Source organism: Carettochelys insculpta, chromosome 2, assembly GCF_033958435.1.
Source record: "Carettochelys insculpta isolate YL-2023 chromosome 2, ASM3395843v1, whole genome shotgun sequence".
In the NCBI taxonomy this organism is placed as follows: domain Eukaryota; kingdom Metazoa; phylum Chordata; order Testudines; family Carettochelyidae; genus Carettochelys; species Carettochelys insculpta.
In genome coordinates this window covers 274379136-274405912 of record NC_134138.1, presented here as the reverse complement: position 1 = coordinate 274405912, position 26777 = coordinate 274379136, and the positions used below count along the sequence as shown (strand labels likewise).

Sequence of the window (26777 nt, the reverse complement as noted above, 5' to 3'; positions counted from 1 at the left end):
GAGCTACATGACTTTGTCCTCACCCACAACTGTTTCAGATTTGGGGACGATTTATACCTTCAAGCCAGCAGCAGAGATATGGGCACCCACATGGCCCCACAATATGCCAACATTTTTATGGCAACCTAGAATGTTTCCTCAGCTTCTGGCCTGTAGCAGCCCTCCTCTACTTATGCTACATTGATGACATCTTTGTCATATGAACCTATGCCAAAGACAACCTAGAAGGACGCCACAGGGCTTTCAACAATTTCTACCCCCATTATCAACCTCCGCCTGGACCAGTCCACACAAGAGATCCACTTTGTGGATACTACAGTATAAATAAATGATGGTCACTTAAACACCACCCTAAACCAAAAGCCTACTGACAGCTGTTCTTACCTACATGCATCCAGCTTCCATCCAGGACACATCACATGACCCATTGTCTACAGCCAGTCCCTAAAATACAACTGAATGTGCTCCAATCCCACTGATAGGGGGACACACTTACAAGATCTTTGTTAGGCATTTTAAAAACTTTATTACCCACCTGGGGAAGTAAGGAAACAATGACAGAGCCAGATGAGTACCCAGAAGTCACCTACTTCAAGATAGGCCCAACAAGGAATATAAGAGAGCACCACTTGTCACCCAGAATCCCCAACTTAAAACCCTCTAGGGCATCATTGACCACATACAGCCTACACTGGAACACAATCCCTCACTCTCATGGGCCTTGGGTAACAGGCCAGTCCTCTCCTACAGACAGCCACCCAACCTCAAGAAAATACTCACCAGCAGCGACACACCACACCAGACACACACTACGAGGAACCTATCCCTGCAACAAATGCCATTTTCAACTCTGTCCACATATCTATACAAGCAGCACCATTGCAGGACCTAACCACATCAGCCACACCGTCGGGGGCTCTTACACTTGCACGTCCACTAGTAGGATATATGTCGTCATGTGCCAGCAGTTCTCTTTTGCGATATATATTGGACAAACCAGGCTGTCTTTGTGCCCAAGGAAGAATGGACATAAATCTGACATCAGGAATGGTTATGCACACATACTTCCAAGCTATCATTTTTAACCTCCCAGGACATTCAATAATGGAATTAAAAGTAGCCAATCTTCTACAAAAGAATTTTACCACAAGGTTTCAGAAGACGACACCTGAATTGGAATTCATTTACAAATTTAACACCTTTAACCTTGGCTTGAATGGAGATGTTAACTGGCTTGTGCATTACAAGGGCAATTTCCCCACCTTTTAATATTCGCAGGAAAGAAACACATCCAAATTAATTTGTTTCCTGAACTGGTCCTATTAGTGAGAGGGAACTTCCTCCACCCCCTACTATATAAACCCTGGATTCTGTTTATCCACTCCATTTCTGTCTGATGAAATAGGTGTTACACATGAAAGCTTTTGACCTAATAAATTAGTCTCTGAGGTGGCACGGGACTGCTTGTTGTTTCTAGCTCTGTTTTGTTATGTCCAGACAAGAAGGTAGGCCATTCAGTCTCTCCACTTCACATTTTTTGGCATTTCCTGTGCTATGGATGGGATTTTCAAAAATACTTGATATTGGCCTTACTCTGCTCCCATTGAAGTCAATAGGAAAACTCCCACTGTCTTCTAGAGCTAGGCCAGTGATGAGTCCTTTTTACAACCCACCTGGGATTGTCCACTGTCCTGGAAGGGAAGAGTCAGCCCCTCTCTCCCAACTCTCCTTCCCCAGATACTGTCTTTTGGGGACTGAACACTAAAGCCAGCTTCCATTTCATCCATCTTAGGCATGGCAGGAACCAACTCTCTTAACTGTGTTTTGACTACCTTTTTAGCCCATCTGCAATCAGGGTTGCTAATTTTGGCAGTCAAGGAGATTGTGGTGGTAGGTGAACTCCACTGTATGGTTCCAGCTACAGTTAGACAGGTGCAATCACAAAAGAGTTTCACAGGTGAGTGTGCAGCTAGAAATGTGCACAAGGCTCAGAACACTTGGGGAGGGTGTCACAATGCACAGTGTTTCTGAATGTTCCCTGAGGCATGGAGCAAGAGTATTTGATCTAGAGATGTTTAAATCACTTCTGAACAAGATTTGACAGGTCAAAAGTCGATATGCAGAAATGCAGCTGTTCCGACAACCCGGACACATGATTGCGGCAAAGCCCATATTTTGAGACATCCATTGTTCTGCTGGAAGAACCATGCACCATGGAAGATCTCACCAAGGCTACAGACTGAGCCACCAGGCTATAGATGGTGCCAAACAGTGGAAAAGTTGACTGTTTTGGTTGGAGAAGATAAGATGGCAGAGAGAGAGAGAAATCACTCTGCCAATAAATTGAGTCTGCCAGGGAGAAAACCATACTCACTGCACCAGGTCATTATAGCCTCAACTCCAAGAGCTGAAAGCTGATTATTGGTGCGACTTTGTGGACGCTAGCAATATCAGTAGTTATGAGAGATATTTTTGGTCAAATGGCAGTTCGGATCGAAATCTGCAAGCCAAAATTAAGGATATTTCCATTTGGCGGGACCATTCTCCTTTGCTCCCGGATGGATTGAACACTGACGTTCACTACAGATCCATCTCAGAATCTTTGGTGTCGTCATATAACTACATCTGTTCTCCATGGATACTTGAGATAGAGTCACCTCATCCTTTGAGTTCCCCTTATTACGGATTTTCTCAGAAACCAAGAGAGGCCAAAAATACATGTTCTTGTTGACGTCAGTCCATTTAACTCATCATCTACAAAGTGGGTTGGGGAGATTGTGAATTTTCTCTCTCCCCGTCCCCTAATAATGGGATTACTGTAGACAGGCTGTTTGTGTTAGACGATGTAAGAAAAGTACTACCTACCAACCCTCTCCTCTCTTCCAGGACCCCTGTCGTGGGATTATGTTCAGTGAAGTAGCCGTCTTCCTTCTCAAAGCGAGAGGAGGTTTTATTAGAAATATTAAGGATAAGGGTTTATTCACATTTTTTCGTAAGACGACATAATTACATATTGTAGCTAACAAAATTGAACCAGTATATTAGACAGTGATGTTAGCCTTCATTATCCCTTCCATAAGTATACAAGATTTTTGAGGCATCTTTTTGGGTCAAGAGCCCAATTTCACTCTTTTTCTCCCTGCCCAGTCCCTCCAGTTTTGTATGGTTCCAGGCTGTTGACCAGATAAGTTGCCTGTCAGAAGTATCAGAGAAGTAGCCGTGTTTGTCTATATCTTCAAAAACAACAAGAAGTCCTGTGGCACCTTCTAGACTAACAGATATTTTTGGAGCACAAGCTTTTGTGGGCAAAGACCCGCTTCATCAGATGCAACTGATGCATCTGACCAAGCGGGTCTTTGCCCATGAAAGCTTATGCTCCAAAAAATCTTAGTTTATAAGGGCCACAGGACTTCTTGCTGTTTCTGTCAGAAGTAGTAGTCCTCATAAAACATAGGGAACTCCAAGTCTCTGCTTGCCTGATTTCTGAAAGCAAAGCTCTACAAGACTTTGATTGAGTGTACAGACAGCAAGTACATGTTTCCTGTCTTTGGGCTGCAGGATAAACCTAGAAAATTAGATGGAATCACAGGGATCGTTGTGGATTGTAGATTAGCATCTTTGTTTGCCAGCAGATAGAATCCAGGATATGGGAGGTCAGTGGTCTCCAAAAGCTGTTCCATGTGGAGGTGGGTGGGGAAATGTGTGCTTATGGCTGTATGATACTGTTTGCCAGGTTGTATGCGAAAGCTCTGCTGCATTGGTTAAGGATAGTATATCTGCCATCTACTACAACATACTATCTCCTAGGTCTTCTAGGAGATCACAGACAAACTATCTTCTGTGATGAGCAATGTTCAGATATGCCTGCAATTGATACTGTGTGGTCACTTCAGAGGCAACTCCTTCCATAATGATTTCTGCCTGAAGAGCAGATGCCTTTATCTGTGCACCAGAGGTAGCAGAGAATCAGTTTCTTGACAGATGCTCTCCTCTTGGCTTGGAGTCAGGAGTGTCTTTCTTCAGTAGCTCTGCTGCCAAAAGCTCTCTGCAAAACTGAACCACACAGAGTGAGAGGAAGCTTAATAGCCCTGACTTGAACAGGTCATTTCTTGTTCACAGATCTCACAGGCTTTGTGTTGGTGTCCGAACAGCTGGCTCTTTCTCTGGTTAGTCAATTATCTGAAATCTCTGACTTTCAGCAACCAAAATTGTAATGTGTTGGTAAACTCTGACCAGGACAGATTTAGCAAATCTTTCTGGAGAGTTAGAAAACTTCCATGACGGAGGCCTGTGCCTTAGCGGTGACCTAGAAAGGTTTATTAAGAGGCCTTTGGAATGAATGGGGAATGTTTTTCGTACTGAAATCTGCCAAACTGCTATCTGTGTGCTTCATGAACATTATTCATTTTACCAGCTGCACCATATGCTCCATTGGGAAAGCAGCTCTACTGTCTTTAACCAGTTCTCCTCAGACCCACCTTCTTGGTTGCTGTTAGTGTAATTTAATCTTAGTAAAGTGAAAGTCGGTGCTGACAAACTTCTAAGAGAGATTGCATGCCAGAAACTGGTTCTCCGAGTAAATTCAGTATAGACCCCACTTCCCTTTCTATCATCTTTGAGTCTTGCTTCTGAACTCCGATTCAGTGGATGGAGCTGTGGTGTGTTTGTGGAGCTGCAGCTCCTTAGATAATTTCCCACCACATATCTAGATCCCACAGGAGAGCCTGTGTATTATTTCAGAACACTGTTTCCTAGAGGCCGTTGACTTGGCAGTGAGGGGAGAGGAGTATGGACATCCCAAATGTTTGGGTTTGTACTCTAAATCCGTTCAAAACACAGTTATCATTCAACAATCTATTCGCTGTTTTTCAGTTTTTTTAGAGGAGCAGGGAGGAGTCTGCATTTGTCTCAAGTTAATTAAAACAATTACTTAATTTCATTTCATTTCCTAGCTTCATGCACTAGCCCAGTGCCACAGGGTTTAGGTTCAGAACACTTCAAGAGAATATTTGCACCCGCATAAATGGATTTCAGTTAGGTGGTTATGTTTTGTTTTAATCTTGGAAATGTTTTCATTCATCTCATAGCTTACAAAACTTGTTTGTATAACATAAAGTGTTTCTAGATTGGCCTTCGTGGTGTGTCCTTGAGTCACAAAATCAAGAGCTCTAACCACGAGGTGACCTGATTAGAGTATTTTCAGACTTTTTGAAAGTAGAATAAGTAAACATAGCTGCCTGACTTCTCCTGAAATCCAGACCAGAAGAGTTGTTAGTGTGTTGGTAATGGAGTATCCTCCAGTGGTGAAACCCCAACAGACTTCAGGATTTCTGGATTCTGTTCCACCAACACCTTGCAACGCCATGGGCAAAGCACTTTCTTCCTTCAGATACCCATCTGTGAAACAGGGATAATACTGGACCTTTCAGCCAATGAGATAAGAGTCTGTAACATGCTCTAGCATCTTTGAACAGGACTATACCAGTATTAAAATTGCATTCCCTTTTTTATTGTTCTTTCAGATTCCAGAGACTTGTTGAAGGAATTTCCACAGCCTAAAAACTTGCTTAACAGTGTGATTGGAAGAGCCCTAGGGATTTCCCATGCAAGAGACAAACTGGTATATATCCACACTAATGGGCCAAGGAAAAAGGTACTTCTGTTATTAACCTCTGGTTGTAGGAGGGGTGTTTGTAAGTGTAGGTGGGAAAGGGCCAGTATTAATGTGATTCTAAATGGCTTATTGTATGGTAATTTTTCAGGTATTCTCCTCCTGGCTTCTGGTTCTACATCTCGGAACATTGATTATGCGCACACAAACCCATTCTCTGCCTCTAACCCTCCTTGTTTGTCCCTGTTTGACATAACTAGCTTCCTGTAGTTGGCGTCTTTCAGCATGTATATATAGTGGCATTCTAGGAGTCAGACATGGGTTCTAATCTTAGTTTTGCCACTGAATAACTACATGATCGTGGGCAAGTCACTCTGCTTCTCTGGGCTTCAGCTGTCACATCCATAGAACAGGACTAAAGAAAAGGCTTTTCAGAGCCTCTGCTGAAAAGTAGTAGCTGAAAATAAAAGTTGCTTAGGGATATTTATTAAACCTTTCTCTTGTCTGGGATTCAGAAAGACCTCCCAAGAACAAAGGAGAGGGTTTGGACTCTTCACATTCTCTCACACCACTGCTCCATTTTCCTTTTCAGAAAGTCACCCTGCACATAAAGTGGCCTAAGAATGTGGAAGTGGAAGGCTATGGGACCAAAAAGATCGATGCTGAGAGGCAGGCGGCAGCTGCTGCATGCCAACTCTTCAAGGTGAGCTGCTATTACCCGCCTGTAGTCCTGCACCTTCCCACCCACTCACCATCTCTACCAAGAGTCACCAAGATGCTCCAGACTTGTCGGCCTACCTTAAATGGGTGTTTGAACTCTGATTTATTTAAAGCTCTTTCCTCTGAGTAACCTGTCTGAATTCATTGTCTTTGCTCTGGTCTTTGTTTTCTGTTATGTTCTTAGTTGTCCTTAGTTCCAGCCGAAGCTCTTCACTCTCGGAAGAGATGGGTACACCTCATGCTCTCCCTTTGTGTTCTTCCGAGACCCTCTCACTGCTTCGTTGTCTGACAATATAAAATCATATCAAGAGCTGGGTGGGAGGGAGCATGGTCTAGTGGCTAGAGTACAATCCCCAGAAGGCGGGTAAGTGCTAGTCCCAGCCCTGCAGCTGATTTTGCTGTGACCTTTAGCAAGTTGTGTCACCTCTCTGTTGCTTTGTTTCCACATCTGTGAAAGGACAATACTGACCTATGTATTATTAAGCCACCTAAACACAGTGGTTGCGGCACATCCCTCTGGAATTTAAATCTAATTGCTTCCAAAATTAAAAGAATGCGATGATGTCAAAGTCAGGCACTCGCAGGTTAGGTAGTACAGGTTGAACCTCTCTAATCTGGCACACTCTTGTTAGGCAACATCTGTAGTCCGGTATGATTAAAACCATTTATCATGGGGGTGGCCAGGCTTTCCATGATCCCGTAAAGTTTGTTTCCAGCCACCAGTCCTGGCTCTCAGTGGTCTGTGCTGTTATTTAGCTGTAATTTACCCCTAAATGTCTTCTCAGAGCCCAGTAAACAGCGGAAGTGTTGGTAATGCAGCTGGACAATATTGACCTCCAGTGGTCCAGCAAATTCTCTCGTTCAGCACCATTCAGGTCCCAAGGGTGTCAGATTAGAGAGGTTCAACCTGTATAAGCATTAAGGTTGCCTATGCAATCCCTAATTTGGCCCCATTTTGTATATGCATTATGAAGCCATCTTTAATTGCGTGACGACAGACTATTTTTTCATAGGATCCCTGCCTCATTCCACGCACAGGACCAATGGTGCTCATTGAATGAGCAGCTGTGAAATATTTTTTTAATCCTTGTTCAACATGTGGCCCTACACCTTATTTTCTGTGTGCTCTGACAAGTATGGAGATGCTAGAGTTTCTCAATGAAATGGATGTTAGGGTTTTTTTTTATCGTGGCGCAGGGGAAAGGAATAGATTTTACATCAGCCATGTTCTCAGAAGCAGCTGAACTGTTGTGACTGAAGTTTGTCAAAAAAAGTCAGCCAAATGCATTCACTTGCACAGAAAATTTCAGCATGAATGTTAACGTTTGGCAAAGCTTTAAATGGGGAAAACAATGGTTTATAATGGGAGGAGTTGAATAATTTTAACTAAGGGTGGTGATCCCCCATAATCAATAATATGTCATTCAAGAAAACAGGTGGTGCTACGTGCTTAGGGCTGGGAACTGTCTTTTGTTATATTGTGTGTACTGAGAACCACTCAGAAACCACTGAGAAAATGCCTAGCATAACGGGGCCCCAAATCAGATATTGGATCTCAAGGAGTCCACAATACAAAATCATATTGTCCTCTCTGCAAGAGGTGTTACGAGGCTGAATGAGTATTGCAAAAGCTCTTAGAAATGCCCAAGTATAGAAACGGAAGAGGTATGTTGTTATGGGTGTCCTCGCACCTATGTGTGGGTGCATATGCCTAGAATGCACATGTGGGATTACACAACCAGCAATTAGGAGCTCTTTGTAACTTCAGGCTTAGACAATTTTTGAAATCTCATACATGACAGAACTTAGAAGTACAAGCATCTGTCACTTGAAAGTAGTAAGAAATTAACGTATTCCCTAACGTGAGCCCTGGTGGTTGGTTTGGTGGGATGAGCCAAATTTTTCTGTTCGTTGAAGTAAATATGAAGTTTTTTACTAGGGAAATCAACCTAAATTTTTCTGTGGGATTAAAGAGGGTTCTATACAATTTGGTACAGTCTGTGCTGTGTTTGGAGGAGGGGCCAGGCTTTCAAACACCCACAGAGCAGTATGCACTGGCCCAGCCTATGTAAGCAACTGCATGATACCAAACCATCATGTGAGATGGAAAGCGAAATCTGTACAAAACTGATTTCTTTTGTCAGGGAAATAAAGAGGGACAGGAGGAGTTTTTCTGAAGGTATCCAAATCCCTTTTAGCTTCTTTTCACGCTCCTGGACATGAGGGATTCATCTCTGCATCTCCAAGTGTGCTCTCAGTCCGCTTTAGAAATTGCATAGCCTGGCCAGCTTCCTATGGGTGTCTAACAATGTGCAACTCTTTCACTCAGGGCTGGGGTTTGTTAGGGCCCAGGAATGAGCTGTTTGACGCTGCAAAGTACCGCATCCTTGCTGACCAGCTGGGCTGCCCGGAGGACAGGTGCTGCCCCGAAGGCAGATGGCGTTCCAAGTCTGGGCCGTCGCTGGCTGATTTGTCAACTTGCTGGAGACGGGTGGAACCGGATGACTCCATCCAGTCCATGGAGCAAGGCAGGATGCCTAAAGCGATGAGAAGAGAGGAGCTGGAAGAAGGGGAGCTAGAAGAAGGGGAACTGGAGGAAGGGGAGCTGGAAGAAGACACCATTGATGTTACCGATTACCTGTCTATGGCGCAGAATGAAGCTCGGACCCCAGCCAGAGATATAAGGTAAAACTTTCTGACAAGCTCCCTACAGCAGGGAGAGTGGTGAGGAAATGGTCCATGCACAGGCTGATGTATCTCAATAGACCTCAAAGCTGATCTCCTGCTGCCCACAACATAGTGAGCACAGTACTTCAGCAGAGTGTGAGCGTAAAGCTCCTGCCCCAGGCTCCATGGGGCCCCCGCATGTGCTGCATTCTTCCTTGGTGGGACTGCACGCCCTCACTTCTAGGCCAGCCCTAGCTGGCCTGCAGTTCTTTTCTGGGCTCCTGCTGTTCTGGCAGGTGATTGCCACAGCTTGCCCACGGTTGGCCTTGGTGTGGAGCAGTTCACCTTGCTCTGTGGTTTGTGCCCTCCGAAAACCACACTTAAATTTGGCAGTTTTTGGCACCTATTTTAGGTGGCCCTTGTACATAGTGATGAGATTATTCCCACCCTTACCCCACAGTGCCTTGTTTTGTATGCTTTTGGGAAAGCTTATCACACTGCTAGCATCTTCCAGGGAAAGGCAAGGCAGGACCTGTATTTCCATTTTTTTTTTTTTTTTAAATAAAAAGCAATAATTTGGTACACTGGCAGGAGGGGGCTACTCTGAAAGTGACTCTGTCTCCTAAAGCAATAGGAAAAGCCCATTCAATATTTGGAATGACTGTTACTTTCAGTAGAGGCCGGAATTCTGACTTGGAGGTTACACTGGCTAAAGGAATTGTCTTCCTTCTGTGTGCTGAGCTGTGTAAGGCAATGTAAAAGGCCCTTACTACCCTGCTAGCTGCAAACCTTCCATTGCTAATTAACTCCGTAATTTCCTGCACTCACTTTGAGCAATTAAATAATATAATTTTAGACCAGGGCAAAGGAGCTGAAGGGGGAAGAGTCTGAGTGCCAATGGAGTTACTAAGACAGGAGTTGGGTTTTTACCTGCCTGAATTGTTTGTCTTGCAGGGGAGGTGCCTCTGTTGAAATGGCAGATGACAACAACGCGATCAGGGCTCTGACCCAGTTCCCTCTGCCCAAAAACCTTCTGGCCCAGGTGATTCAGATCGCGACGTCTTCCTCCACAGTCAAGGTGAGTTGCTGTTGGAATGGCCTCTTCCATCTCCTTTTGTTCAGACTCTGCCTTTCACCAGCTTGGCGGGATGGGCTGCAGTGATTGAAAGGGTGTAGGTCGCAAGGAAGGAGGGGAATTCATTGAGCTTCTTGAAGACCACAATAGATGGTGATGAGCTGTAGCTAAGCTAATGAATATTAGGCTGAAGAACAGGAAAATCTTACTGACATAGAGCCTCTCTCAGGAGAAGCGGTGGGAGCATTGTGACTCAGAAGCTGTTATTTGTGGTGGTGGTATTTTTTTTGCTGGGCTGCAAAGGCCTCTTTATTTGGGCAGCCAGCCAGAGCTCTCTTTTATTCCGAGAGTGTTGTGATGTTCACTGATGGTCATGGAACCCCATTCTGGCCTTCATCTCTGTTCTCCTTTCCTCTGAACCCTTGAGCCACCTCCTCTCCAGACTTCGTTGTGCCCCGAAAAAAGATTTAATAAGCTCTGCCCTTGGTACCTTTTACCTTCTAGCTCCCTCCTTTCATGATGTGCTCCACCCAGTAGCCAGTTTGTCTTGTCTTTGTATATAAACTACTGACTTGGCATATGAGGGGAAGCAGTACCTGTGAAAAAATACGATTTTAGCAAGTTTTTTGACACAGTCTGACATGACATTCTCGTAAGCCAAGAAGGGAAATTTCTCAGTGAACTTCCTGTAAGGTGAGTGGATAACTGATAAATTGAAAGACTGTGCTCAGTGCTTTGCTGTCAGACGTGGAGGATGTATTGGATGGAGACCCATATTGTGCCGACCTGGGTCCAGTACCATTCCCTGTTTTAATTGATGTCATGACTACTGGTGTAGAGAATGTGCCTATGACGTAAAGCTGGGAGGGGTTGCACGCACTTTGGAGGACAGCGTTGGCATTCAAAGTGACCTTGAGAAATGGGAGAATTGATCTGAAATCAGTGAGACGAAGTCCAGAAAAGGCAAGTGCAAAGTACGTAGGTAGTGTAGTTGAGTAGGTCCCAGGATACTGGTCCGATGACAGATATTACCTCATCTGCCATGTCTCTTTATGTGCAAAGTACTTCACTGAGGAAGGCAAAATCAAAATGCACAACTACAAATGGGGAATAACTGACTTGGTGATAGTACTGCTGAAAAGGATCCGTGGGTTATAGCGGATCACAAGCTAGCTATGAGCCAACAATTAGATGCACTTGTGAGAGAGGCTAATGTAATTCTGGGGTGTATTAAAGGTGTGTTGTATGTAATACATGGGAAGTAATTTGCCCACTCTACTCAGGATCAGTGAGGCCTCAGCTGATGTGTCCAGTTCTAGATGCCACACTCAGAAAGGACAAACGGGAGAGAGTCTAGATAAGAGCAGTACACATCATAAGAAGCCTAGAAAACCTGACCACTGAAGAAGGGTTAAGCTGAGCGCATTTTGTCTTCAGAAAAGATGACTGAAGGAGGACCTTGTACCGTTTCAGACGTGCTAAGGATAGTCGTAAAGAGGCTGCTGGTCAACTCTTCTCCATGCCTGCTGAAAGTAGGACAAGAAGCAATGGGCTTAATCTGCAGCAAGGAGGGTTTAGGTTGGATAGTAGGAAAATTCTCACTATGGGAATAGTTAAGCTCTGGAATCGTGGAATAGGCTTTCAAGGGAGGTTGTGTGATGTCCAGCACTGGAGGGATTTCTCAGAATGGGTTGGACAAGAGCCTGTCCAGCGCAGTTTAGATTTACTTGTTCTTTATGCTGAGGTGGGACCTGGACTAGATGATCTTTTGAGGTCCCATCCAGCCCTGCTTTTCTATGACTGTTCCAGAGGATGCCGAGTTAAAACCTTACCTGTAAAAGTGCCCTGCTGCTCAGGGAACAGAGCTGAGTAATCCCTTTCACAGGGTTTATTCCCTCTGAATAGCCAGGCCTTCCACTTGCCTCTTCCTCCGGCAGCTGCTACTTGTCTGTCTTTCAGGAATTCATGCAGTTCCGTACCGTGGGCACCAAGACGAAGATCTGCAAGCTCACTCTGCGTTGGCCCTGCCCGATGACCTTTGCTGCCAAAGGCCGCCGCAAGGTTGAGGCGGAGAACAAAGCAGCAGCACTGGCCTGCCAGAAGCTGAAGGTGAGCGGCCTGTGTCTGGCAGCAAATCTGGCTGTGGCTCCCACCACAGCATCCCTTCCACGGAGCCCCTTTCCAGCCTGCTGTTAAAGGATGCTGTTCACCCCAGAAGTGGCCGACTCTCGGCTGAGCTGCCAAGAGCTAAGGCGGCTGCTGTTTCTGTGACTCAGTCTGGGTTTGCTGCTCCCCATGTGTAGTTGACTCCGTGCATAAGCGCTGGGTCAAATACATGTCCTTGTCTCTGTGCTGATACTGTAGGACTGTGTGGCGACAGGGCAGTGGGGCTTAGGAACAGTGAATTGCCATGGCGCTGATGGGGCTTTGACCCATCAGCACAGTGATGTGTTAGGGTCAATCTGCAAGTGATGGTTCTGGTTTTTCAACCACTCAGCTCCTGCAGATACAGTTGGCTGACTCCCAGCTGGTCAGTCTGACTGCTCTGTGCTCCCAGAACTCTGTCACAGGGCTCCAAAATCAACGTGGAGAGGCTAGGCAGGAAAGCCTGTTGGCTGGTGGGTTGGCTACCTACTAAAGGTTGTGGAAATGCCAGTAAGAGAATTAATAGCTCTTGTAATTTGGTCCTACTGGAAATGACTGAATATGCAGTTCCTCTGATCCGAATCTTCCCTGGGGAACACCTTCATTGTCAGTATTGGATGCAGGGACAACGTGGGGCTCCAATCTCTCAGTAGAGTGACCTGGGGCAAGGAAGATCTTGCAGGTTCCACCGGGTCTCTGCCTCTTACCCTGGCAAAAGCAGGAATCCTTGGGCTTGGGACCTTTCTGGGAAGGGAGATTGGCCCATCCTGGCACACCTCCTTTCTTTGAGGAATTGGTTCTCCTTGGCTGGCCACGGAGAAGCTAAGGTACATGAAAAGCATTGGCCATTGCTGTCAAAGTCAGTTGGGCTCTGAAAATGCTGACGTTAATTCTCGTTTGTGCTGTGTTCCCTTCCCACCCGTAGACACTGCTTCATGTGGGGAGATAGCGCATCTCTTTTACTGTCTCCGGTTGTCTCCCTCCTTTCCAGAGCCTTGGCTTAGTGGACAAGAACAACAACCCGCTGAGCCATGCCATGTACAACATGACGTCCCTCAGGGAGCTGGGTGAGAACCAGAGGAGACCCTGCCACATCAAAGTCCCTGAGGCGACGCTGCGTAAGATCGAGAACTACCTGAACCATGTAAGACTTGTTCACATGTAGTAGGGCCACCTGGGGGCAATGGGAGCTAGCCCTTAAAGTAGCCGAACCGCAGGTGTCTTGCGATACCATGTGGGTGCAATGAGTTGGCTTTAGTCAGCTGGGCACGGAGAGGTCTGCTTTGGCAATCCCCAAGCCAGGGATCTCAGGTGTGGGACTGCTTACACGGGGCATTTCACCAGGCGGTCTCAGTTCTCAACCCAGGGTCAGGCTGGGATACTGATGTCCCTGGGAGTGGTGCCCTCTTGTACTAGGACAGAGGCTGGTCTCTAGAGTGGGGAGAGATGGTCAGATCACTGTCTGGTATCCAGTAGATGGCAGTGCTCCATAGTCGCTATGGTATCGGTCTCCCAGCCTGGTTCTAGGAAGCACTGAACTGCTGAAAGTGTCACTGCTGGGGTGAGACCGAGTCCTAAGCAGTGTTCCCTGTTAGAGAGGTTCACATACTGCCCAGCTGATTAGCTATGCCCACAGGCAGAAGCGTGTTTTTTTACTGGTGGTCCACATCTGTCTGCGCACAGCTCAGGGCACGTAACAAAATTTATCCTGCCCAGGGCTGGAAGAAATTAGTGGGAACACTAGTCCTGTGGTCCTGAGTTCTGGCCAGTCAAACACCTGTAGTCCTTTAAACCTGCCAAGTGTGTTGGCACGAGTGTCCTGGCCACGTCCTGACTTGAGGAACTGCGTCCTGCTGCCTAAAATCCCCTTCACTTTCCATGGGATCGGGAATTCATGTCCTGCCACAAGCTGGAGTGCTGCTGCTTGTCATTGACCAGTAGCTGTGTTCCACTTCCTCCAGGGCTCTAACGTTAGCTGGCCTGGTCCCTGGGGTTTATTTAGAATTACAGGGCTGGAAGGGACCTCAGGAGGTCATCCAGTCCAGCCCCCTGCTTCAAGCCACATCAACCTCAACTAAGTCGTACCAGCCAGGACCTTGTCAAGCCGGGACTTAAAAACCTCTAGGGATGGAGAATGCACCACCTCTCCAGGCAACGCATTCCAGTGCTTCACCACCCGCCTGGGGAAGTAGTTTTTTCCTAGTATCCAACCTACACCTTTCCCTCTATAACATCAGACCATTGCTCCTTGTTCTGCCATCTGACACCACTGAGAACAGTTTCTCACCCTTCTCTTTAGAGCTCCCCTTCAGGAAGTTAAAAGCTGCCCTTAAATCACCCCTCAGTCTTCTGTAAACTAAACAAGCCCAAATCCCTCAGCCTCTCCTCATAGGTCATGTGCTTCAGCCCCTTAATCATTTCTGTTGCCCTCTGCTGAACCTGCTCCAGCACCTAAAGGTGTGCCTGGCCCTCAAGCGTGCTGCTTTATATAGCCTGGCCCCTATGCTAGAGCACTGAAAATCCATTGTTAGAAATAGGACCTGGGGGTGGATAAGGCAGGCTGGTGTCTGACAGCTGGTGCCCCAAGCAGAGGGGCTGGAGCGCCGAGTCCTTGCAAAGGAGAATTCTGGGGCTGAAGGGACGTGACCTGGTGCAAACCCCCACCTATGCTGTCAGTGCGTTCTCCACCTCTGACCTTGCAACGTCCCCTCTGGGCAGTCTTTGTTCCAAGGAGCTGTTCCAGAGTTAAGTGTCTGCCAATTTTCTCCCTCTTCCTCAGTACCCAGTGGACTCGCGAGAATCCAGGCCTCGGATTGCTGACGACATGATGAACCTGAGTAAGGAATCTGGTGCTATCAGTGATGCCATCACTGGGAAGACGTACACACCCATGTCCGAGGGGGAGGAAGTACGCCTCAGCCAGAACCTCCTTGCCCTTTGGAAGAGGAGGGGTTCATCGTGGCCGGAAAGTCACCCACTGCCTGTGGATCCTCATAAGGATACCATCTTGTCGGCGGTTGAGCAGAATCCGGTGGTGGTCATAGCAGGAGACACTGGCTGCGGGAAAACCACCCGGATCCCTCAGCTGCTGCTGGAACGTTACATCCTGGAGGGGCGCGGTGCCCGCTGCAACGTGGTGATCACCCAGCCGAGGAGGATCAGCGCCATCTCCGTCGCCCAGCGGGTTGCGCAGGAGCTGGGTCCCAATATGAGGAAGAACGTGGGCTACCAGGTGCGGCTGGAGAGCAAGCCGCCGGCCAGAGGAGGAGCCCTGCTCTTCTGCACTGTGGGCATCCTCCTGCGAAAGCTGCAGGGGAACCCCAGCCTGGAGGGGGTCAGCCACGTGATTGTGGACGAGGTCCACGAGCGGGACGTCAACACCGACTTCCTGCTTATCCTGCTGAAGGGCATCCAGAAGCTCAACCCCGACCTGCGCCTGGTGCTGATGAGTGCCACGGGGGACAACCAGCGCTTCTCTCAGTACTTTGGGGACTGCCCTGTGGTCAAGGTGCCAGGTTTCATGTACCCAGTGAGGGAGTATTACCTGGAAGAGATCCTGGCCAAGCTCGGTCGGCACAGACACAGGCACTACGAGGTGAAGGTGAGTGTGCAGCCCAGACTCTGATCTGTTACCCTGCCACCGGCGCTGACCCTGGCTTAGATAGTGGTGAAGAGATTTGAGCTGGGGCTAGTTCCTTCTTGCCACAATTAGCCCATGGCTGCTGCCTTTGGCTTGCCAGGGCTTGGCCACGATTTAATTTCAGCCCAGATCTCCTGAGGTTCCCACCTGGTTTGGTTAGATCCCAGTTATAATCTTCACCTAAAGTTTGAATCCCATCTCGGACTTGGGTCTAAACTCTTGGGCAGAGGCTCCTTGTCAAGGAGGTGTTAACTCCCAGTGGGTTTGCTTGCACTGAGTGCCTGGAGCTGGACGAAAACTGCCAACCAACTTGAGTTCGCTCCCGTAAGTATCAAGTAGGTCTGGGCGCTCCAGGGCCGTTTGGTGCAGAGCACACCCTGTTGTGGTTCTCTGGTAGTGAACAGCAAATGCCTGTGCAGTGTCCCGACCGTTAGCTAACAACCTGAGTTAAACAGCTGTAGATTACCTGTGCGCCTGAGTCTCGCGTCCCTTGTTCTGTCCTTCCATGTGCTGCCGCTGCGCCTTTATTTATAATCGCTGCCCCGTAGGAGCACTTCCCTGCATGGGGTGTGTCCAATCACAGCAGGGTCCAGAGCTCCCTGGCTCCCACTCAGTGCTCTGCTAGTTCTGTTACCTACTTGGAAAGCCGTTACCCTGCCAGCTGCTGGCCCCGCTCCTTTGAGTTACAAACAAAAGCTGCTGCTGCCTCGTTGAGTCACTGATGTCCCGTTCTCAAGGGGCAGCATCCTGCCCCCTGACCAGCCATCATTCGAATGAGCTGGTGGGAACAACATAATACCCGATGCTGACATCTGCAAATCCCTGCAAGCCCTCACAGTGCCCCCTGGGTGGGGAAGGGAGGCACAATGTCCCTGTACAGCAGAGTTTGGGACCAGACTGACTCTGAGCTGAAGTGTAAAGCTTCTGGGGTTCTTGGCTCATAGGCCTGTGCTCCGACCATGAACCCAGGCGTTTGCCATCTGAGGGGGATGCTGTGGGTTGGGGGGGCGCCTCTCCCAGACCTGCCATTGCCTCGATATTCACACAGCCTCCTGTGTTTGTCAGCAATCAGATGACGAATGTGTGCTCGACCTTGAGCTGATCACTGACCTCGTGCTCCAGATAGATGCCCATGGAGAGCCAGGTAGGTGCTCCTTTACCTTCTCCCTTTTTTCCCTCGCCTGGGGCTTTGGAAGATGGGGAAAGAGCAGGTGGAGCCTGGACCCTTGGCTTGAGCATATCAGAGCCGTAAAGTAGGGCTGACTCCTTCAAGAGGCTGAGCTTTGTCTCTCTCTCCTGGACCCTGGCCAGAGCCAGCCCTTTGTCCTTGTATTGTCACCTTCCCGCTGGCTGAGAGCAGTGTCGGCAGGGCCCTGGCTGAAGTTAGCAGTGCCCGAAAGCACCTGTGACAATGTGCTACCAGCCCCATTGTGTCGGATCTGCACCCTGAGCACTTTCTCCCTGAGCCAGCCTGTTGCTGATAGTGCGCTGCTGCCGTTTGCCTGGGGCTGTCGTGAGCAACAGGGATGCTCCATGTCTGGGATTTACGGCAACTGCCAGAGAGTTTGTCTGCAAAGGATGCAGTCACAGGTAACCTCTCGGTCTGCGTGTCCCAGAGTCAGAACAAGTGAGCCAAGCCAGTGTGTTTGTGTGTGAAGTGTCCCCATGTAATGAAAATGGGGTGACGGTTCCTGGTCTCTTTATGTTGCATCCAGAGCTATAAATCAGTTGACATCTCTGTCTGGTGGGATATGCGACTGCACCATGCAACTTCCCATCGTATTGGGGAGAGTCGCAACCTTACTCTCTTGAGGCTCCTGGAGCTTGCTGCATGGTGTCTGGGTGCTGGGTAGAGTGTTGGTTACAGCGTTGGCAAATATGTGACTTGCACGGCCTCTCTCAGCCTGGATTCAGAGATGTAGCTGCTGTGTACCACTGAAACGCAGCCACCCCTGGGACAGAGAGCAGCAGCAGCTGCATTTGTGCCCATGCCAGGGATCTTGGCTTTCCACAGACCAGACAGGATCTCTGGTTACTTTAGTAAGGTGGAGTTCCCCCAGTAAACTGCCAAGAAAATGCCCTGTCCCCTGGAAGGAGAGAGACTGGTCTCAGAGCTGTAAGTTTGGGAAGTCTGGGGCTGTCTCAAAGCCAATGAGTTCCCTTTCCTCTCATGATACTGCGTGGGGATCCCGGGACACCTGGTGCAGATGTCTGTCCTGATGGCAGAATACCCCCAGAGCCAGCCAGCGTGAAGGAGTTGCTTAGCTTGTGTCCATGTGCACTGGCGAGTTGTGGCGTGTATGAAGTCACCCACTGCAGTCTCCCAACTGGTTCGATTCTGCCGCTCCCCGGGGCCCTCACGCTGTACTGGGTGGCTCGCACGGTGCTGTTTCTGTGATCGGGATGGGCAGGTCTCTCTTAGGTTTCAGGGATGATCAGTCCTGACGGGTCACTACTGCAGACTCGGGAACCAGCTCGTCTCCTGTTTGTGTTTCTGGGTCTAGCTGGGGAGGTTCTGGGTTCTCTTGGATCCCGTGGAGTAGGGGCGACCTGGCACAGGGGTGTGCGTCGTCGTGTCTCGCTCCAGCTCCAGGAAGAGCCCCACCCATCTCTGTGCTGCCTCTTCTGATTCTTCGCAGGTGGGATCCTCTGCTTCCTTCCTGGCTGGCAGGAGATCAAAGGAGTGCAGCAGCGCCTGCTGGAAACGCTCGGCTCTCAGAACAGCCGGTACCTTGTCCTGCCAGGTGAGACCGCGTCGCCAGGCCCCCACTCTCCATTGCATTGCATGGGGCGAGGTGCCTGGGACTGAAGGGCTCGTGCTGTGTGCCACGGAACGTGTTGGACACGGTGGTAACCCTGTCACGTACCTGCCCCCCAGCCGCCAGCCTGGCTGCTGCTGGTGCCTGCGGCGAGGGGAGGGAGATGAACTCCCCCCCTGCTGTTATGAGCACACTGAGTACCATGGTCACTATAGGTACGTGCTGAGCTGCTCAGCAGTGTAGCCAGGGGAATCTGCCGGGAGGCACTCCAGCGTCCCTGCCGCATCTGCCTGAAGCTCGGTCCAGCACAGAGCTCTGTTGTGGTGAGGCTGGGCAGGTGACACTGGTGTTTCCAAGTGCAGCTTGGCCTTGTTCGTGTGGCTTCATCTTTATCCAGCTGGGATATTTTAAAACATTTTTGCTAAACGGCTGCAGATCTGCTGACTTCCCGCCACTCACCACGTGCCGAGCTCCGTCGCCCGGCTGGCTGCAGTGTGCTGGGGTGCGTGGGCCGGGGCTGCTCTCTTCTGAAATGGTTGCTTGTATCTGAGCCAGCTGCTCCACTTACCTCCTGTTCGCTGGGCCCTGAGCACACAACCCCGTGTGCAGTTGGGCATTTCCCCAGTCACTGACCCACATGAGGAAACGGTGGGTGAATTACAGGCCTTTGGCTGTAGCCCTGGCTGCTTAGGTGGCGTAAGTCATAGAGCCAGAGGCCATTCCCTCAGCGGGGCAGGAATAGTGATGTCTTTTAAAAGTGGAAATGCAGAGCCATGCAGAATGCAATGTCTCCACCTGTGGATGGGAGCAGGTGTTACATGTCCTACCACCCAAACTCCTCCGGAAAATCCGAGTGCGCTCCCTTTTTTCTAAGACAGTGCTCTTTAACCTTTTTTCATTTGCAGCCCCCTCGATAATTTCGAGTGGAGGCATAGACCCCTTGGGAAATCTTAGACCTAGTCTGCAGACCTGCAGGGGCCCACAGACCACAGGTCAAAAGCCGCTGTTCTATGGTAATGCCAAGCGTTCACAGAACCCGTAGACATCGGGAGAGCAGAGGTTGAAAAGCAGTGATCTGGGGAACCTGTGCCAGGCATGAAGTGCTCAGAGCTCCAGGTGCTGCTGATTTTTAGGTCATGGAGGGTGAAAGGAGCCGTTCCTGCCCGCAGCCCTGGAGTATTTTGCCTTCTGCTGTTTTCATTTTACACTGCTTGACTCTTGCCAAGGTTGGTGGTGAGACAATTGAAGGAGCAGTGGTGGGTCTGAGGAGTAAGCTTGGGAGAGCCATTGGTTGGCTCCTCTCTGTAAGTCCACCATTAGAAACCGCTCTCTTTGCGTGCGACAGCAGTGGCTAACCCCAGCCTCTCTTGGGGGGCTGAGCAAAGTGAAGGATGTGTGGCACCTGCCATGGGCTGAGTCGATCTGACCACTTCCTGAGCTGTGGTGCTGGTGGGCAGGGCTAGGCTGACTCTGTGCTTTCTCATGCCAGTGCACTCCAATATCCCCATGATGGATCAACAGAACATCTTCCAGCGGCCCCCACCGGGAGTGAGAAAGATCGTCCTGGCTACCAACATTGCAGAGACCTCCATCACCATCAATGACATTGTGCACGTGGTGGACAGTGGCACGCACAAGGAGGAACGCTATGACCTCAAGACCAAGGTGGTGGCCTCTTCCTTGCCCTGTGTGCAGTGTGTGTGTTCTGGGAACAAACTGCAGCTGAAGCCTGGCTCTTAAAGCAGCATTTGAGAGTCCCCTGCTGGCCTGTAACTCCTGGGTGCTCCAGGCTCGACTGGCTGACTTGCCTGGCACGTGAGCTCTGCAGAGCAGGGATAACCCCTCCCCGTGTCTCTCACAAGTGGATCGAAACCAAAAAAAGTCCCTGTTTTGCCTCTCAGGCACAGACCATTGATTCCCCAGAGAGCATTAGCCGGGCCAGCTTCCTCCCAGCGCAGAGGCTATAACAGAAATGAGCCCTATCTGTCCCAGGTGTGAGACACCCTGATCACACCCTGCTGTTTGCACACTGCCTTCAGTACCCTCCGTAGCTCTCCCTGTCTTACAGCGCCCCCAGCCGACTCCCATCAGTCACTTCCTCGGAGCCACCAGCCAGAGAAAGCTCAGTTAACGAATGCCAGAGGCTGGGCTGTACCTGCTGCTTCTGCACCACGCTTGGCTCCTGGTGGCCCAGACATAAAAAGAGACCAAAGAGGATTTAAAGCAGGAACTTCAGCAGCATAGCACTATGCCCAGGCCCCAGGAGCGCCTCTCTCTGGAGCCAGCCGCTCTCAGCACTGTGCTGGCTCTCAGATGTCGGGTGACCACAGCAAATCATGGTGGCCCCAGGTAGAAGGGTTGAAATATACTACAGGTTGAATCGCTCTTGTCCGGCAACAGCCATAGTCCAGCATGGTTATAGTTTCCCATGTTCCCATAAAGTTAGTGTCCAGCCACCCAGCCTGGTTCTCGGTGCTCTGTGCTGTTATTTAGCTCAAATTTACCCCTAAATATCTTCTAAGAGCCCAGGAAGCAGTGGAGGTGTTGGCGATGTGCTAGACAATATTGACCTCCCGTGGTCCAGCATATTCTCTGATCTGGCACTGGTCAGGTCGGGTGGGCGCTGGATTAGAGAGGTTCCACCTGTACTAATAGCCTATGGGGGCTGCGTCTGAGAACTCCCAAGGAGGCTGTTCGACTGTGCGGGAAATGTGTGCAGACTTTGTCCAGGAGATGGCGCCAAGCTTGGCCTTCCCCTTCTGCTCAGACAGGGCTGAGGGCCCAGGTGCTGAGCTGTGGGCAGGTGGCTAACCTGCCTGGCCTTGCAGCAGGGCGCTGTAATGGGAGCACGGGCCCACGCGAGGACGGCCTGTGTGTGTATTTGCTGCTGCCGTTTGGCAGAGAGGTGAACTCAAGCTTCCTTTGCCCCAGCTCTGGGGCTTGCCTTAGAGGAAGATAAAGGTCCCCTGGCCCTTTCCCAGGCCCTGCCACAATGCTGGGGTTGGCATGTGTCTGAGCTGCTGTGGTTTGTATGAAACCTCTAAACCAGTCCTTGCCTCTTCTGCAATCAGTTCCGGATCATTGTACCGAGCTCCCCGCCTCCTGATCCCGGTGGCAGTCTCTCCACACCTCGCTCCTCGGCACCGTTCTTTGTTGCTGCTCCTCATTAGGCGTTCCACCCCAGAGGCAGCTGCACCTCGGTGGTGGGTACAGTTACTCTTGTGTCTAGTCCCTAGAGCAGGTTGCTTGCAAAGCGCTTGGCCCCGTGGGCGAGTGTGTCTCTCTAACTGGCCGACGACTGAGTAGAACAGGGAGAGTTACTGGGCTGTGCGGATTTGCCCGGCCCCTGCTGTGAGGCTCTTCATGCTAGTGGGGCAGCTTGCCAGCCAAGCCCAGGGTAGGTGAGGCAGAAGGCTCCTGGGCAGCAGTCCCTCAGGTCTCCGTTTAGCGGGGAAGCTTGGTGGAACAGACTAAATCACAGGCGGAAGCTCGTGACTCACCCTCTTCTTCCCCCAGGTCTCCTGCCTGGAAACGGTGTGGGTCTCCAAGTCCAACGTGGTGCAGAGGCGGGGCCGTGCTGGCCGCTGCCAGTCGGGCTTCGCCTATCACCTCTTCCCTCGCAGCCGTCTGGACAAGATGCCCACTTTCCAGGTCCCAGAAATCCTACGCACCCCCTTGGAGAACCTGGTGGTTCAGGCCAAGATCCACATGCCGGAGAAGACGGTAGGTGCAGTATGTGGCTAGGAGACCGCGTTGCTGGCAGAACTGCCCCTGCCAGCATGTGCCTGCCTGCTCTGGGTGGCGAGCTGGGGTCTGCCCGCAGTAAGCCAGGGAATCCCAGGGTGCGGCAGGGCGTTCTCAGGAGCTGGCTGTGAAGCTGTATGCTGGGCGCTGTGCTCCGGGGTGGGAAAATGCCCCCGGGATCCTGTTTGCCAGAGCACTGAGCATTTCCCATTACCTACCTGCCCATCCCTCCCCATCTCCAGGAGCCGTCTCTTCCTGCCCAGGCTGGGAGCCTGCAGGAGGGAGCTGCGCAGATTGGCCAGGGTTAGCACCTGGAACGCACGGTGCTGTGCAGAGCACCGAGCTCCTGTCCCTGCAGATACGCAGAGGAGAAAATGCCATTCCCGTCTTCGGCTGGACAGCGGCCGTTTGGGTGGCAGGTTCTGCCTCTGCCCCCGTGTGCATCAGAATGTCGCTCCTGCTCTGGGGTGGGAGGCTCATGTTATCTGTGTGCGCATGTGTGTGTGTTGCAGGCAGTTGAATTCCTGTCCAAGGCTCTGGATAGCCCTGACATCAAAGCGGTGGATGAAGCAGTGATCCTCCTGCAGGAGATTGGTAAGCTAATGAGGAGGACGAGGACGGCCACTGCTGTGGCCCACGCGTAACAAGCTGGGCTTGGACAGGACTCCCTGGACTGGAGTGGGACCTTAGCAATGGAACTGAGCCCGAGAAGGGAGTGGGGAGAAGCTGTCGCTGAGTTTGCACGAGTTGGGCTGGGTCTTGCACAGTGCTGGGAGAGGTGGAAGGGGCAGGGGTTGTGGCTGGGAGCTCAGCTGGCAGCGTGGGCATCCTGGGGGGCCTGCCCATCCAAGTTGCTTTATTGGCTCCCCCGTCTCTTGCGCCAGGTTGCTGAGCATGGCAGGACCCTTGCTGCCGCTCAGCAGTGTCTGAAGTCAGGGGCCTCCCCTTCCCCAGCGGGTCAGTGCTGTGGGGAGGCTGCTGGAGATGACGGTGGGTCTGTTGCAGGAGTTCTGGACCACAGAGAAGCCCTCACCACGCTAGGCAAACGCCTGGCACAGATCTCCACGGACCCTCGTCTGGCCAAAGCCATCGTCTTGGCAGCCATCTACCGCTGCCTTCACCCACTGCTCGTCATCGTCTCCTGCCTCACTCGGGACCCCTTCAGCAGCAGCCTGCAGAACCGAGCGGAGGTGGACAAGGTGAGGGCCACCTGCCAGGGCCGCAGCCGGGCGGGGGCCAGGAGGGTTTGTGGCTCTTCTAACGCGGCTTCCTGGCTCTAGGCCAAGGCCATTCTGAGCAGAGAGAGCGGGAGCGACCACCTGGCCTTCGTCAGGGCGGTGGCTGGCTGGGAGGAGGTGCTGAGGCGCAGAGACAGCCGCGCCAGAGACAACTACCTGCAGGACTACTTCCTCTACGCCCCCAGCCTGCGCTTCATCAACGGTGAGGCCCTAGGCCCCGCTCTGCCGGGGGTGGGCTGGGCAGGGGGGATGCTCGCCAAGCCCTCCATACGGTAGGCTCCTGCTTGTGGTGAGCCCTGACTCAGGGCCTCTGAGCGACTGCATGTGCCGGGGGGCCTCCAGCCAGGTGTCGTGGGACCCAGACAGGGCGGCCACTGGCAGGCAGCCCCTCGGGAGTCAGTGTGTCTGGCCCAGGCCTGGGGTGAAGCCCCCACATGGGGAACGGGCTCCCTGCGTGCAGGCTGTGAGCTGGGGGTTGCCCAGGGCAGCGGCCTGCCCCCCACGTGCTCATGCCAGGCCTGGCTCCTCCCAACAGGCCTGGTCAAGCAATTCTCTGAGAATATCTACGAAACCTTCCTGGTGTCGTCGCCCTCGGACTGCACCATGCCCTCCGCCGCCTGCAACCAGTACAGCGAGGAGGAGGAGCTGGTGAAGGGCGTCCTCATGGCCGGCCTGTACCCCAACCTCATCCAGGTACAAGTACCCTGTGTGACTGGGCTCCCTGTCCCGCTGGGCCATCCCCGTGCCACAGCTGCTCAGGCTGCTGGTGCTCATGGGCATCCTGGGCCGAGCCTCCTGGCTCCCTGCTCTCGGCCGCGGGGGGTGGAGCTATTTGGGGAGCACTCTCCTGGCGCTGGGACCGTGCGCTTGGGCGTCATGGCCGAGGGCAGAGTGCGTGTTCACCTGTGCCACGTGGCGTAATCAGCCTCCCGCTGCCAAGCCAGCCAGGCCCCCTCTAGCTCAGGCCCCCTCTAGCTCAGGCCCCTGCTTCGCCAGCTGTGGCTTGCTGAGCTGCTGGAGAATCCCTCCCCTCATCCTCTGCCTCCAGGCGTGCTTTGCAACACCAGGGCCGCCGCCTGCTAAGGTGGTGGGGACAAGGCTCCCCAGCGGGGCTGGGAGGGAAATCCCTGTGGTCTGGCAGGGTGGAGCCCAGCAGCACCTGGCCAGCTGCTGGGAGCGGCCTCTGCTGCTGGCTGAGACGCCTGTCCTGTTCCCAGGTGCGACAAGGCAAAGTGACCCGGCAGGGGAAGTTCAAGCCGAACAGTTACTCGTACCGGACAAAGGCCGGCACCGTCCTGCTTCACAAGTCAACTATCAACAGGCAGGTGGCACGTGTGCTGCTGGGGGTTGCGGGGAGCTCAGGGTCTGGGGGCGGGAACCCACTCCTAGGTGGGCTTGTCAGGGCCGCTGGCTGGCTGCTGTTTCCAGGAGTTCTGCTGGCCCAGGCCTGCCCGAGCCTGGCCTCTGCCCCCAGGTTGTACGTGGCAGGGGCTGGCTGGGCAGGTGGCAGGTACCTGCACGTGGGCGACAGTAACCTCCAGCTGTTCCTGCCCAGGGAGGCCTCCAAGCTCTACAGCCGCTGGCTGACGTACTTCATGGCGGTGAAGTCCAATGGTGGCGTGTTCGTGCGGGACTCCTCCCAGGTCCATCCGCTGGCCGTGCTGCTGATGACCGACACCGACATCCACGTCCGAGGTGAGCACTTGCGGGGGGGGTGGTGCTGGTCTGGTCACGCCCCTGGGGAAACTGTGCTGTTCTGCACTGCCACCTCCCCACCTCCTGTCAGTCCTCGCCTGGCAAGGGCTGTCCAATAAGGAGCAGGTTCCCGTGTGACCTCACGTCTGTAGTGCCTGGAAGTTAACCCTTTGGGCACCACAGAGGCAGTGGTTCTTCACCTATGAACTGGTTGGCCCCAGTCCACCCAGCTGCCAGAGCCCACCCTCTGGGCCCACATCTCCAGGTCTCTGCCCTCTGCCTGCCTGGTGGGGTGCTTGCTTTGGGCTCTGGGGGTGGACACACATGGCTTTGGGGCCATTCCACTCTGGCTGGCTTAGGGCTCACAGACCCAGGGGGTGTCCAAACAAGCAGAATTGGTGAGCTCTCAGGCTTAGCAGGTGATGGTTCGAGAGCTGGGCCTGGGTCCTGACAGCACGAGGGCTTGACCTGTGTGCAGTGCACCACTAGGGAGGGACAGTGGGTTCTGGCCAAACCCATCACTGATAGAGATGAGGCCAGAGTGGAGGAACAATTTTTCCCCGCCAGGGAGATGCCCCTGTCACTTCAGATGTAAGTGAAGCCTCAGCAGGCCCCTGGGTCCTTGCACCCTTGGGAATGTAACCTTCTAGCCATGGCTGTCATGGCCTTTCCATTCCCTCTCTGATGGCAGCAGCCCAGAGTGAGGAAGGCCCTGGGCACTTGGTGCTCCCTGTCTCCCTTTTGCCTGAGCGCAGACCTTGTGCTGGTCCTGCAGGAAGAGCACATCATGTGGAGGAGATCCCTGAGGGCAGGGGACGGGTCTGCACCCCCAGCAGGGGAAAAGCCGCAGTCCATTGAGATGCCCTGGGCCCGGTCAGCTCCAACCTGCTGGTTGACTCCACTCTGCTCCTTTCTTTTCCCCCAGACGACGGCTGGCGGGCGACAGTCTCTCTGACCGACAGCGACCTCCTGGTGCTGGAAGGAGACTCCTACACCATCCGCCTCCTGCGGGATTTCCGCGTGTCGCTCTCCAAGATGGTGGAGACCTGCCTGTGTTCTGAAATGTCTGCGATCCCGGGGGACCTGCACCATCAGCACAGCCAACTGCTCGACATCCTGGTGGATCTGCTCAAGGGACCTCCTGGCAGCTTTGGCGCCTAGCCCGCGGTGGAGGCTTGAGCGTGGGGACTTGTAATTTGTATACAGATGTTCACAAATGTTTATTTAAATAAAGTTCTATTTATCCCTTGTGAAGTCATCTCTCTCCATCCTAGAAGATCAGAGTTGTCAGAATCCCTGGCTCTTGGCTCCGTGCATGGCCAGCGTGGAGAAGGAACCAGCCCAGCTCTGGCGTCGTCTGCTGCGGAGGCCCAGAGACCAGACCAGAATGGCCGACACCCAGAGTTCAATGGAAAGCCACTTCCTATGTTCCAAAGGTCGTCTTAGTCCCCGAACACCGCTGACTCCTGCAACCCTCCTGTCA

General features: G+C 51.8%; 1 protein-coding gene across 3 annotated transcripts in view; it reads left to right on the top strand.

Moving 5' to 3' along the window:
• DHX30 (DExH-box helicase 30) overlaps window positions 1-26543 on the top strand; it is a 47708-nt gene extending 21165 nt beyond the window's left edge. For all 3 annotated transcript variants that reach the window (XM_074985230.1, XM_074985229.1, XM_074985227.1), the window contains 18 exons: window positions 5523-5653; window positions 6204-6314; window positions 8661-9016; window positions 9953-10076; window positions 12033-12182; window positions 13210-13362; window positions 14998-15819; window positions 16924-17002; window positions 18498-18602; window positions 20107-20282; window positions 22134-22340; window positions 22874-22955; window positions 23367-23560; window positions 23642-23801; window positions 24135-24292; window positions 24817-24924; window positions 25159-25294; window positions 26220-26543. In XM_074985230.1, coding sequence (XP_074841331.1) covers window positions 5523-5653; window positions 6204-6314; window positions 8661-9016; window positions 9953-10076; window positions 12033-12182; window positions 13210-13362; window positions 14998-15819; window positions 16924-17002; window positions 18498-18602; window positions 20107-20282; window positions 22134-22340; window positions 22874-22955; window positions 23367-23560; window positions 23642-23801; window positions 24135-24292; window positions 24817-24924; window positions 25159-25294; window positions 26220-26455 — 3488 coding nt within the window. In that variant the 3' untranslated portion in view covers window positions 26456-26543. The remainder of the gene's footprint in view (window positions 1-5522; window positions 5654-6203; window positions 6315-8660; window positions 9017-9952; window positions 10077-12032; window positions 12183-13209; window positions 13363-14997; window positions 15820-16923; window positions 17003-18497; window positions 18603-20106; window positions 20283-22133; window positions 22341-22873; window positions 22956-23366; window positions 23561-23641; window positions 23802-24134; window positions 24293-24816; window positions 24925-25158; window positions 25295-26219) is intronic.
• The last annotated feature ends 234 nt before the right edge of the window (window positions 26544-26777 follow it).